This window comes from Aulostomus chinensis, chromosome 2, assembly GCF_037954235.1.
Source record: "Aulostomus chinensis isolate RoL2024-O1b breed Wild chromosome 2, RoL_Achi_v1.0, whole genome shotgun sequence".
Taxonomy (NCBI): domain Eukaryota; kingdom Metazoa; phylum Chordata; class Actinopteri; order Syngnathiformes; family Aulostomidae; genus Aulostomus; species Aulostomus chinensis.
The window spans coordinates 26,939,987-26,953,518 of record NC_141321.1 but is presented as its reverse complement, the minus strand read 5'-3'; the positions used below and the strand labels follow the sequence as shown (position 1 = coordinate 26,953,518).

Here is a 13,532-nt window from a genome sequence, read left to right as displayed (position 1 = left end):
ACTCATACCCTATTTAAGAATCTCTTCATCAATAATTTTTTTCCCTTGGTTTGTAAATTTTATATTAAAATGTAAAAAAAAAAAAAAAAAAAAAAAAAAAAATTAAACAAAAAAAAAAGCTTCCAGCAGTTGGTTCCACACTCGACATTGTAGGTCAGCATCTTTCTGCTTCTAAGCAGTTGTCAGTTCTTCCCTCTGAAGTGGAAAGAAGGAAACATGAATCATTCTTTCATTTTTTTTTTTTAAATTTCAATTCAAATCTGGTGTAAGGGAACATAAGGGATATTGATTTGTAATGTAGAACACATGTACAACAACAGATAAATGGTTTGTTCAAAAAATACAAAAAACAAAAATAAACAAACAATCAAAATCCATGCCTCAGTTCACCTGGGTTAACCACTAGCAACAGCATGCAGAGGACAACATAAACATGTTGGTAACTGCATGAAGGATGGAGTGATGCAAGTTATCATTCCTGTTTATTGGAAGAGAAAGAGAGCGAGAGGGACAAAACAAACTGCAGAATGAAGAGATGATGTTATTGGTATTCCAGGGCCACAGCTTTAACACTTAGTCCACTTAGGAGCAAGGCTGAAAAATTCTACAAGCAGAGGACATCATTTTAGTTACATGGGGACACCTAGTGGTCAGTTAATGCCAAATACCGCACTGCCAAACTTCAGGTCCATCATGTTCATCTAGTGTCTTTGAATATTACACTGACCCTGGAAAACAGTGGTTAAAATGCAAAAGAAAAAAAAAGAAAAAAAAGAAAAGGGGATTAAAAAAAGAAGCCGCTAGGAAGATAAGGCACTGCAGTAAGCAACGCGGTAAGATGGCGGGAGTGATGCGGGGAGGTCTGGTTATGAGGGAAGCACACCTGGCAGCAAAGGTTCCCTTGATGAGTCCAAGACCTGGTGAAGATGAAGCACAATTTCATCTTTTTACTGCACTTAAAAAAAAAAAAAAGTTTTTTTTGTTGTTGTTGGTTTTTTTTTTTTACTCTCACTAATTTTCTCCCAACTTAGACGTTTTGAAATATTTTTGAACCTGCATTGACTCCTAGATGCAAGAGGAGCAGGACACACCACAAACATTGGTTGACTAGCGGGCAGCCTTGGATTCAATCCATACCCATTAATCGTTTGTTTGTTTGTTTTTTAATGTATGTAATTGAAACTCAACAAATAAAACATCATGGTTTGGTGCGTTCAAAAATTGGCTCATACTGTAGACACATAACTTTGAAAAGTTCACTAGTTTCTGAACAGCGTAAAACACGGTAGCAAATGCTGAGTTTCTGGTCCGATGTGCTGACTGAGTTCCTGGTCTCAACCATATTGGAATATTTTTTTAATCTCTTTGGTTACTGTCAATTATAAACTTAAAAAAAAAAACTTTTTATATAAACATTTCTGTAAAGTTATTTGATTTTTGCTCTTCTGTCTGATTCATTTAAGATTAACATTCCAAAAAAAATATGAGAGATGAAGCAGGTTTTTTTGAAGGAGATGCTGCCGACATTATGCAATACATATTTTATGATGTTATACACCAGCAACTTGTCACTGTAGGATGTCTGGGGCAAATTGTAACCCAGATACTATGCATATACATGACTAGGCGTTACCAGTGAGGCATCCTTCCACATGTCGCTTTAATATTCATGTTACTAATTATCTAGGAATTTTATTCTTTGGCAACCTTCTTTTCCAAAGTCCTATTCCAATCAATTCATTTGAATTGAATGCGTGCCTCTTACATATTAGTAATGTAAATATTAGGGGTGTAACGATTCACTTATTTACCCGTCTGTATCACAGCAAAGCTGAAGAGAATTTGTGCATCTATACATCTCCATACGATGTTCGTATGTTTTATTCTTTATGTCCCCTAACTACCTTTGTAGTTATGTTCACATTCTATCTGTTGATGGCTCCATAAAACCTATCTAGATGCACTGCATCTTTAAAAATATATCAAGATGTAGATCAGATTGTCTCAGTGGGTGACATGCACATCTGCAGTAAATTCAAAAGTGCCCTTCTTGTCTCGGGCAAAGAGGGACTATTATGAGGGACTTTCCATACAAAAATTCAAGAGCATGGTGTTTTCATTTGAAAGCACGATTTCATTTTCAGATTGTGCAGTGTTTTCCTTTCAATTTCTCTGCTCCAGCTTCACACAGTACGCGGGCACTCAGGTTTTCTGAGCCTCAGCATTTCTCCATGAGGAGCTGAAGTTGCTTCAGTGTAAGTCAAGGCTGAAACATCTAAACATCCGCTTTCATCCCTCATTCCTGTGCTTGCTCTCGTGCTTGGTTTGATTTGCCCTGTCCAATCTTCCCCAAGCAATGCAAAGCCACATATGGAGCTGATCGATCTGACTAATGCTGCCACCTGGCCGGTACGTTTGCTACATACTTCTTTCTATGCCCCTTCTACAAAGTTTCTTCCCCTGTGACCATCCAATCCGGCCATCCGGGTATTTATTCAGAACAAATGAGCAGTTGATATACATATACCAGTTCCTTGATTACTTTTTCCTTTTTTCAAGTAAAAGCTAAATATAGTAATCTTAACCGTTAAATTACTGCAGGTTCCTGTCGCCTTTATAACATCAGGCGGATGGATGCTCGGGGGTGGGAGCCTTGTGGGTCGACAATGGAATGCAGGTCAAAGGTCTCCCGTATTTTTCTATAATGTATTTCTGACTTCAAACGGAAACACGGACGCTGCCTTGTTTCTTCTTTAACTATAGTTCAGGGTTATATTCATCATGGAATTAAAAAAAAAAAAAAAGCAACTAATGACAACTAATAGAAGACAACTGACCACCGAAAACATCTCGTTTTAATCAGATTGATTAGAACACTTGAAATCCAGACTGATGAATGCCCGCGCTCGTTTGACCCGCGACTGAAAGCATATTAAACTCTTTCCCACAGCAGACAAAGCCAGAGGTTAGAAGGTTATTTAGCAAGAGGAAAGGGGGCACCAGAGATAAATAATGTATGACCCGCTGCCCTCAACCAGCACTTATTCCCACCTAAACCATCAACCCATCTCCAGGACCCCCTCCCCCTTCTACTATGCTGCTTATGGACATTCCACTGCCTTTTCAATTAACATTGTAAAAATTCCTGTCATCAAAAGATGCTGAAAAACTAGTCCACGAATTTGTGTCTTCCTGGCTATGTTACTACAAAATCCTAATTATCAGGTTGCGAAAGCAAGTCGCTAAAATTCCCTCCACCTTCTAGAATGCTACTGCATGTGTACTGACAGGAAGTATCAAAAGAGATCGTATCTTGCCCGTATTCTCTGTTCTGGTTCCACGTAAAATCAAGAACCCGAGCCCCTTGAGCTCAAAGGAACATTTATGTGTCTAAGCGTGAGGGAAGGCTTTAGAGAAGACAGAGCAAAATCTGAGCATAAAATCAGTAACATCTGCTCTCAAATTAAGACCATGGTCCTGAATAGAGATAGGGAAAAACTGAGTTGACATGAATTCTTGAATCCTGAATCAACTGCTGCTGACAAACCAGTGTCACTGATACAAGAGATGAAGCACAGCTATGAGGTGCCACTCTTGAACCAAACCTGTACAGAACTGCTTTGAATCCTCTCAGAGATCCTCTCACCTCATACGTGGTTCCCGTCCAGAACTGCTTCATTTCTCCCCTGCAACCAGCCACCATGGCAGAGGTTACCAGGGTGAAGGGCACCAGGTAGAGTAAAGCAGGCTGGCCCATTCCTGACAGCAGCATCACCGCAAACGTAGTTATCATTCCCAGCAGATAGGCTACAAGGGGAAAAAAAGAAGAACAAAAGACAGGCAATCATAAGGATGAACAAAAATAAATCAGTCTTTTACTGCAAAAAAGACAAATTATGAGGATTTTTGGGGAGGACACCATAGTACAATTTATAAAAAGAACATCTTCATTTCTATCTTCAGAACATTCTCTGATGATTTTGAGCAGGAGTACTGCAGAGACAAAGGAAAGAGCGTTTGCATGTTCTGAACAGGCCCGTTCATGTTCGAGGATGCATCAGAGAATGAGTCAGCCATTCTTCCATGGGCCAAGTAGTGTTACTGATGAGACAGCTGATAGCTGCTGAACATATTCTTGAGGACAACTTCCCATTGGGCACTCAACCCATCCATCGTGCTCCTCTCCAGTTACACCAGGCATCCTTGAAATCCCTAGGGGGGGGCCCTCATATTCTGAGCTTTATGGTGGACGCAGTGAAACAGCCATGAGAGCATGTAGCTACAAATGATAGTCTCTAAGATAGCCGCTGAAGGTCTGTTAGTCGTAGCTTGTATGAGAAGCCCCTGAAATTTCTGGAGTGACCCGGATGCTGAATTCTGTGGTAAAACAGGCCTGAGAGCCAGCAAAACATGAAAACTACGTATCCACATGACTTCAAACCCAACAATGCACTTTTTTGTAACCCAGTAACACAGCCAGCGAAGTGTAAAGTAGAACAGATGAGTGTCTGTTAAGAACAGCTTGCAGAATGAAAACCAGGCTTTATGTGACGCTTAAGAAGAAAACTAACATAACAGGGACATCGGGAATAAATCAGAAATATTGTAGAACTGCAACATGAAACATGTAGTTCAAAATATGAAACAAATAATAACATTCTCACAGTGACTTGGATCAGATGTACACTTCGCTTTGTATATTCTGTATTTTTCCTTGAGATGCAGTTGCAATTCAAATGACTGTGAACCAGGTATCATGTTAACATGAAGTAGCCAAAGGTTACAAGATACGAATCGCAAGAGCTGTGACGTACCTGTGCAGCAGCTGAGGAAGTAGATCTTCCTTCTGCTGTTGACCCAGACATCAAACCGGCTGCAGTACGCCACCAGGAGACCTTTCAACGAGGATGCAGACAAGGATGAAGATGCACCACAATAAAAATTCTTGCACTTTTTTTTTTTTTGTCTGATAATGATTTTATTTCCTCCTCTGGGACTTTTAATGCAAAAATGAAAGCAACAAAAGCTAAAAAGCTATTTCCAAGCACAATAACAGATCCAAAAATCACCTCACCTGGAACAATTATATCTCCATACCCAAGAATGGAGAACTGCATTCCACACAGGTTCTGAGCCCAAGCAGAGAACCGTGGGACGCGCATCACGACTGGCAGCTGTGGAGATCAAACGTTTTAGAGGTTTTAAGCAGCCAAACACAGTTGCTGCACGAGGTGTGACACTGATTTAAACTCATTTATTTAAGTCACAGCAAAAAAAGGCACTATCCTGCCTTTGACGGTCCCCAAACGATTTCCACCAAAACTTTACACTGACTGTCCTTCACCTTATGACTGAGACCAAACAGTCTGTGTGGTCAGTAACGGCGAGTTAACACCAATGGTTCTGAGAGGACAGGGATTCATGAAGACACCTTTACAAAGCTGGCCAGCTGAGGCGAAGCTCGCAAGCATCGGGGAGGAAATGATGACTCTCATCAGGCTGTTATTTTTGGTGTTGAGTCTTGACAAATACGGATTACAAACCGATGTTTTAATCAACTGGCCTGCTCGTACGTGTTATCATCTCCTTCGGTTTCACAGCTAGTCAATCATTTTTACATCTTACAGTTACAGTTCACTCCACAATAAAACCAAACTGTGTCATTTTGTCATGTTGTTTGTGCGTTGTTTTTCTTGTTTGTTTCTTTTGCCAAATTTGAGAATGGGTCATTTAGGTTTGGATGAACTAGGGGAACCCATGCAAGGTACACTATGTTAGATAATAGCACGAACAAAAGAATTTCATCTGGGTGCGAATGAACAAACTTCATGCGCGCAAGATTCTTTCAAACCATCACATCTACACCCAAGCCCTCGACAAAGAGAAGAAAAACGAAGCATTTCATCAAGGACAGATGGATATAAAGGCGAGCCTTACTTTCTCAGAGGGAGGCTGGGGTTCAGCCGGGATCTCCACAGCATTACCCTGCGCCTATGACAAAGCCCAGCAAACATTAATCAAGCAGTTTATCTTTCCACAGACAGGCAGCGTAATCAACCAAGATTTTAATAAAAACAACAAACTTGATGAGGAATTCCAACAAGATTAGGTTGCTTTTGTTTGGGACAAGAGGATAAAAATGTAACTGAAGGAAAGCCCGCTTGTTCTGCTTCACTCATGAATAAGTAGGTAAAACACAACAGATCGAATCTGTTCATTTGAGAATCAGCAGAGCACCACTCCATTTTATCCTGATTTGAAACTAAGCAACTGATTCTGACAGTATGTTTGAATGTAGTTTTAACATGACTTAAGAAGACTTTTGGTTCTACATCCTTCATGCTAATGATTGATTTCTTGACCATGACCTTTGATCTGGACCCATAGCAGGTGTGTGTGTGTGTGTGTGTGTGTGTACTGCAAGGTAGTTGCTACCTTTTAATGTTGTAGGAAGGGTTTTCTATTTTCCTTCTTTACATCTTCAATAAACATCCTGTGTTGTTTTGTGGTCGGCTCCACCTTGTAGTCGTTAAAAAGCAGCTCTACAAACTAGCGTGAGATTTGTGCCAGGTCAACTGATCATTCTGCGCTTGGAGGAGGAATGAAAGCGGCATTATTCTGATTCACAACTCCCTGTACCATCAAAATGATGCTGAGACAGATAGTTGGAGCTAAAAATGTTTTAAGGTTATGTTCCCCCTGCCTTCCTAATACTGCATGTACTGATCTCTGTGAATTTGCTCTTTGATGTCCCTTTAGTATTCATCATCATGTTAATCATGATGTTTCATCATAATGTTTTATAGTCTTGTTTGCTTCGTACTGGACTCCCTTGAAAATGAAATGGTTCATCCTGTTATTAGTTATTAATATTATTATTACTTTTTGCTACGGAGTTCACATTGTGATAGTAAAGCTAAACTAGAAAAGTAAAAAGTAAAAGTAAAGCTAAACTAAGCTAGATAAATGACTTCCGATCAAATAATCTTTCAACCAGCTAAATTTAAACAGTGAAAGGAATGAATATGGAAATACATCTTTCAGGCAAATTTCTAGGAATAAAAATGTGATGGAGTTCTCTTTGAAGTAGGAAGCAACGCAGGGTGACTTACCCTCTCTCCAGATGCATCGGGGCCCAGAGCAACCTGCACCATAATGCTAACGCCATTCTGTTGAGAGACGCCGAGGATTCATGTTACACTTTGTAAAAACTCATGTTGCAGACATAGAAATGATATCAGGTTTTAGGTGCGATTGTGAGGACTCAGCGTGTGTTTAAAAGAGTAATATATAAGCGGTCAAAATTGATAAAATAATTGATAATTAGTGCATCTCATACCTGAGTGAAGAAAGGAGTGATGAAGACAAAAAAGACATCATACACTAGCAGGAGGCTCAAGAGGATCACACAGATCTATGAAAAAGAGGAAAACAGACGTGCTTTGTTTCAAGAACCGAGCAAATACAACTCCACACTTGTTCAGCGATATTAACTTTCTTAAATTGTAGAAGTTACATTCATTGAAAATGGTGGTAATTGTGAGGGTGTGTGTCGTATCAGTACAAAGAAAATGAAATGTGAGACAGAGTAAGATGAATGGCAACAAAGGTCAAAATAAAGTGTGTACAATAAATCAAATTGCACCATCAAACTAGTCCTAGATAATGATCCAAACAACTGAGTCATGCTGATTCCTAACACAGCACAAGGGACGACCAAAGAATGAATAATAAATGGAGCAAAGCAAAGAGGGTTGTGAAGAGGCACCTTGAAGTTGGACAGTGAAATGGTCTTCATGAAGTTGAGGCAGAAGGCGATGCCAAGGAGATCCTGCAAGATCCAGATCCATCTACAATGAAGAAATGACAGTCTGTTTGCTTCTGTGCGTTCCACGTGAACAGGAATAAAAAAATTTAAAAAAAAAGACACATTCTGGACAACTTCAGAATACACAACTCTCAAAATACACAGTGCAGTGCTGAAGAAAGCTGGTAATGAAGCAGTAGGTGAAGCATGGAAGGTACTGTGCTGTGATGCATTTACAGGCGGTTAAGCTGTAAATAAAAACAGTTGTTGTTTAAATAACAACATAAAACATAAAAACAGTGGAGTGTTGGCACAGGTATCGATACATAAACATTACCTGTCTTCATTCCTGTACACTCCCCAGACCACCGCTATGCTGATGCACACAGCTGCCAGTATGAGAGACCTCACTGAGAAGTTCGAATTTCGAATAGAGAAGCTGGGACAAAATAAACAAACAAAACCACAACAACACAATAGTCAATAAACAAAAAGTTTCAGGAGTTGAAGGCTGTGTGTGTGTCCCAAGTGTTGCGCAGAGACACACGTGGTAGGTTAGGGGAAGTTTCACATCTTCTAAATGTAACCGCCGTGCCTTTTTTATCTGACCACTTCCTGTAGAACCCGAGAAAATAATGCAAGCATGACATTTACACATATTCATCACACAGTCTTTTCTTTTTTGAAGTGATAACACTGGGAGTATAACGGCACAATTTTTTCTTTGACACCAATTGAAAAAGTGGAAAAAACCCTATATGTGTGTGTTGCCTGGCATCTTGAACTAATTTGCGGGGTCAAAAACCAGGGGGGCCACTGTACCTGCAGAGACATGGTTGTTTGCTGGTTAAAGTGATATTTTGCAGGCTTTTTGGCTCATATCAGAAATCTAAACTTCATTTTGAAGGTGCAGTGACTTGGACGATGGTATCCCTTTCACTTCCCCAGGAACTCTGAATGTGTGATCCTGCTGTACGTAGGCTGGATGTACAGTGAGCACAAAAGTCCTGTTAGCTTGCAGTGCTGATTTAAGGTGCTAGAAGTTAGCTTGCAATTCATATCACAGAACAATACGGGGTGTTTATGAAGAATGCTAGGAAAACGCTTACTTACAACTTGTTTCTCAGATAAACTAGTTATGTGTATGACTTTTTTTTTTTTTTAAAAATCACAACCACTGGGAGTCCAAATGTTTCCTTAATGTCTGACCTGATCTTGCTAATTCTCAAAGTAACAGATTTGAATGAATTCTATATTTTTTCCCTTGGTATCAGTTGTTGCGCTGTCTCTCAGGAATACTACATAATGCTGCTTTAAGGCTTGACTCTGGTACAGAATTAAGCTCAGGGTCAAGCATTCCATTGTGTTGTTTAAGGAGAAGTAAGAATAAGAGGATTGCATGTGAATCAATGTCAATGACAGGTCCCCACAAATATAGTAACGTCAAGTCTATGTGTGCGTGTTTGTTAATATTTTTTTCGAGTCATGCTCCTACCTCCCTGTGGCACAACCCAGTTTTTCCAGCACTGCATCTATACAGCTGAACAATGCGGTCGCAGACGCCAGGCAGAAAATAGCGATGATGATGTATACTGGGGACAAAAGGAACACATCACATTAACAAAATACCGGACAAGTTCTTCAGAATGTATTCCTTTGGAAGGCATATTTTGGTTTTTTTGTCCTACTCACCTAAGATGTTGTAGAAGAAATACATGAGGACAAGCATCCCACACATCAGAGCAACGAAGACAACCACTTTTAGAGGAGAGTAGAGAGAAAGCTCTCCACTTTCTGCTTTGCTCTCTCCAGTTCCTCCCCCCGATCCAGCTGTATTCAAACGGTCCCTGCCATAAAGATGGAAAACACATTGATATGTTTCTGCATGCTTGTCATGCACAAGCAGTCTCAGCCACTATGCTGACACAAAGCTGGGATCAAAGCCATTTAAAATGAAGCAGAGTGGCACAAAAAACTTGAACCAGAGTCAACTTTCTGGACGAATCGTGACCTGACGTCAGATTGTGACAGCCAATTATATCCAGTTTTTTTTTTCCCCTCTCCTGCATTACTTCTCTGTGACACAAGAATAAAAGGAACAGCCAACCTCATATATTTGACCTGCTAAGAGGGACCGACAAAAGCAACACCAACAAAGCAAGAGCAAAACAAACAACAACAAATTCTTTTTTTCCAGCTGAATGCTCAGTAATCCAAGGGCACATTCATTTAGGCTAAGAACAAACAAACCATGACTCTTCCAGTTCAAGAATGTGGCCAGCTGGTGCTTTCAACACAACCAACTCCCTCATCAACTTGATTGTTCTCAGTAGTGTTGCAGTTTGTTTGTTTGTTTGTTTGTTTTCTGTTCCAGCCATCCATTTCCTTTAGCATCAAGCTAAATTTATTTGGGCGGCTCTTTCTACATTCTGGAGTAAAAGAAGTGATGCAGGAGGGATAAAACGTCTTTGGAAGTACCTGAAAGGCAAAAACACCATCTAGGTGACGTGTTGCTGGTGAACTGCTTCTCAGTCGTGGGGGGTTACAGTTACATCACACACAGGGACCACATAGTGATGCACCCACATGGGCCAAACTGCTGCAGTGCCTGATTTGGTTTGAAACTAGCCTGAATCTGCAAGTACCACAAATAGCACCCATCTCCACAACGATGTTACATAATCGGCATTCACGCAGCAATTTCAAACTTGTTTTCTTCCTGTCATCTTAAATTTTGCTTGACTGTAAAAAAATTGCAGACGTCAGCTTGTGGTTGTTAAGGTGCAACAGGAATATCTCACCTCTCACAGGCTCCGCTCCAGTAACCACCTAAGGCAACCGTGACAATGGATATAAGAAGCATGACTGCTATGCTCACATCAACCTTTGAGTGTGGAGGAGCATAAAGCTTCACCTGGATTCCTTCACCAAACACCTGCCAATACATAAAGACATAATTACAGTCAATGACCCCATCTGCTAATTAGGTTAATGACACAAACTACAACAGGTGAGCAAAACAGGAACAGTAGTTAGGTGTGGAAATTGGCAGGGCTGCTTTAACTACTGTAGTGCGTGTAATAATGTATGTCGCATCAAAATAGAGGTAAAGCCATAGTCGTCTTACCCGTTGTGCTTCCAATAAGTCTCTGTACTTCATGAATGCGATAGGAATTTGGACCTTTGCGTACTCCGACTCATTGGCTGATGGAGTGATCTGAAGAGCAGATGAAAAAAAGACTGTTACTTAACAAAAGAAAACAAAACTGTGTTCAGCCTTTAGAGAGATTCCCTGCTCAAACAAGTATTCATAAACAAATCATGACAGTAGAAATCCCCTGTTCCAACCGCTGACGTGGCACTTCCTTATTTCCAAACTGCTTCAGCAATTCTTGGCTACTACACTGGTTAAGGCTAACAGATGTTAAGATTAGTTTCCTACAAAAAAACAACAAAAAAAGGAGTCAACAATTCCAACATATTCGAAACGTGCAAAAAAATGTAAAATCACCTCCCTTAGTGCTTGAGGGAAAAAACACAAAGTGATGTCCTACCAAAGATGTGTTGGTGGCAATGAGCAAAGTGGTAGCACCAAGGCTCTGAGCAATCTGGGCACTTTGGCGGAGGTCACAGCCCCCCCTCATCACCACCACTGCTTTGCCCTGCACGAGCTCTGGACTGACCGCCGACCCCTCACACAGAAAAGTGGACGTCAAATTCACCAGTGGATACTGCACCTGGAAAAGTGGAGTCAATCAGTGATGAAACAACTGGGATGTACGGAAAAAAGTCCCGTCAGCGTCATAACTTTGGGAAACAAAGAAGAAATCACACTGAAATGGTCCATCCAACAAAACAACATAAGGTTATCCACGATACAATGCAGTCACCCGCTTATCCAAACAACCAATAAGTTTGAAATACTTAGATTAGTTAAGTTTATTTAAATTAGCCCCTGGTAGGCAACCACTTATTATTCATTTTTATCAAAAAATATCATACACTAAAAAAAAGGCTGGAGAAACTTACAGCAGCATCAAGTGTTTGTGACAGGGGGGTCCAGGATTGATTGTAAACAATACAGTATTCCCGATATGTGCTTTCCTTTGAAACGTGCAAGATCGCCTCCTGGCAATATATCTGTTGAGAAGAGAACATTACATTTCTAAAAATTTCACAAAGCCTTTCAATTGTTTGGTGGACATAAGTGATACATTCAATGTGACCAAATTTCAGCTCCGGTCCAGGCTGGGTTATGGAACGTTTTAAGATGGGTTTTATTGAGATTGTGTGTTCTTGCCATTTATATGAGGACTTTTTGTAACCGATGTCAAAAAGATTTCTCATTTCATTTTTATTGATGGATCATTTGACCTTATTTCCATTTTATTTTAAGACATGTTATCGCCCCCTTTATCTTATTGTATTCTACCCATCCAGGTTACTTAACCTTGTTTCTTTTTTGTATTGTGTTAAGTAACACCTTACTCAATTGTTTAAATGTCTAGTATGTCACAATAAAATCATTTCAGAAAACAAATGTATTCAACCTGTTAATTAAAAGATGAGTCACACTTGTGAATTGCGCTGACATAAGAGTTCAGCAGAAATCGGCTGATGAATTTGTTGTCTTAAGTAATAGAGATCTTTATTAAAATAAATCTGAACCTATTTAAATCATCTAACAGTTTATTCTTCTCCAACGTGTATTTGATTACACAATTCTGTTATTTCAACATCACCTCAACGACTAAATACTGAGGGCAGGTTGTAAAGTGAGTCGATTAAGCGCAGTTGTGTACTGTTTGTACTTTGAGATGTTCTCAAAATAATAATTAAAAACAACAACTTAAAACCAACTCTTAGTGACAACAGTCTCAACAGCAAGAAGTTACAGTGAGCTGATAACTGACACAATGAACGTGAGATCATCGTTCTATTCTAAATCCGCACGTCTTCGCTTCTCGGAGCGGAAGGTCTGGATGTCGCCTCCACTCGAGTCACTGCGACGAAGTTTCACAGCCCGAGAGCGCGGTGTCACTTTACGTTCTGAAACTTTTATCTAATTTCCAATAAAGCCTTGCCCTTGCGGGTAAGCAGCGTTTCGCAGTCGTCTTACTAGCTTAAACAGATGGAACAGCCGAGTTATCAGCTCAGAGACGACAGTTAGCGGCGGCTTCCCCGTTTGAACGCAACAAAACGGCGCTTCTGGTGGTTCAGTCACGGATACAGACTGAATGGTTATGGTGGGATCTCCACAGTTGCCAGCGGCGATAGTTAACACGTTTGAGTCTGGCTATCGGGCCCGTCGATAGCTAACTTTCACTTCACTCTTTATTATCCGTCCACTTACCTGCGATGTCAAGAAAGTAACCAAAGAAACGATTACGACAGCTCTCTCCATTGTAGCAACATTCGCGTTTTTACACAATCCTGAGGCATCCACATCAATTCGTTAAGGCTCTGGGACACGTATAACGTACTATAATCCTAGTACTTTCATTGCAGTTTGTTTAGCTCGCCAGTAGCTGCCAGGCACTTCCGGTTTTGTCTCATATCACATGACCCGCTAGTTTCCTATGGGCTCGCCTGTTTGACCCCGCCCACAAGTTACGTAAAACACTGAAAATACAAGTTTATTTTTGCTCAAGTAAAACCGAGGACAATTTAAGAATACATGTTCTGTCACGAGAATAGTAGCTTAGGCACTTATTCATACACAAAC

At 40.3% G+C, this 13,532-nt stretch overlaps 1 protein-coding gene across 2 annotated transcripts; it reads right to left on the bottom strand.

The window, feature by feature from the left end:
* Window positions 1-91: 91 nt before the first annotated feature.
* sppl2a (signal peptide peptidase like 2A) lies at window positions 92-13,360 on the bottom strand. 2 transcript variants are annotated; one of them, XM_086188084.1, is made up of 17 exons: window positions 13,161-13,360; window positions 11,837-11,947; window positions 11,362-11,544; window positions 10,935-11,024; window positions 10,609-10,742; window positions 9,500-9,654; window positions 9,303-9,399; window positions 8,145-8,246; window positions 7,769-7,850; window positions 7,340-7,414; window positions 7,113-7,169; window positions 5,938-5,991; window positions 5,075-5,174; window positions 4,815-4,895; window positions 3,647-3,807; window positions 884-917; window positions 92-195 (listed from the first exon to the last, which is right to left on the bottom strand). In XM_086188084.1, exons 1-17 carry the CDS (start codon window positions 13,209-13,211, stop codon window positions 155-157), a joined length of 1,608 nt encoding a protein of 535 aa, XP_086044210.1. In that variant the 5' UTR covers window positions 13,212-13,360; the 3' UTR covers window positions 92-154. The 2 variants fall into 2 exon arrangements, with proteins under 2 accessions (XP_086044210.1, XP_086044219.1); XM_086188093.1 differs by lacking the exon at window positions 884-917.
* Window positions 13,361-13,532: the final 172 nt, after the last annotated feature.

Coding starts and splice junctions, on each gene's coding strand:
- sppl2a (XM_086188084.1), bottom strand. CDS start 13,211: ATGGAGAGAGCTGTCGTAATCGTTTCTTTGGTTACTTTCTTGACATCG. Junction 11,025..11,361: donor TTGCCACCAACACATCTTTG/GTAGGACATCAC, acceptor TCTGCTCTTCAG/ATCACTCCATCAGCCAATGA. Junction 7,851..8,144: donor GTGTACAGGAATGAAGACAG/GTAATGTTTATG, acceptor TCTTCATTGTAG/ATGGATCTGGATCTTGCAGG.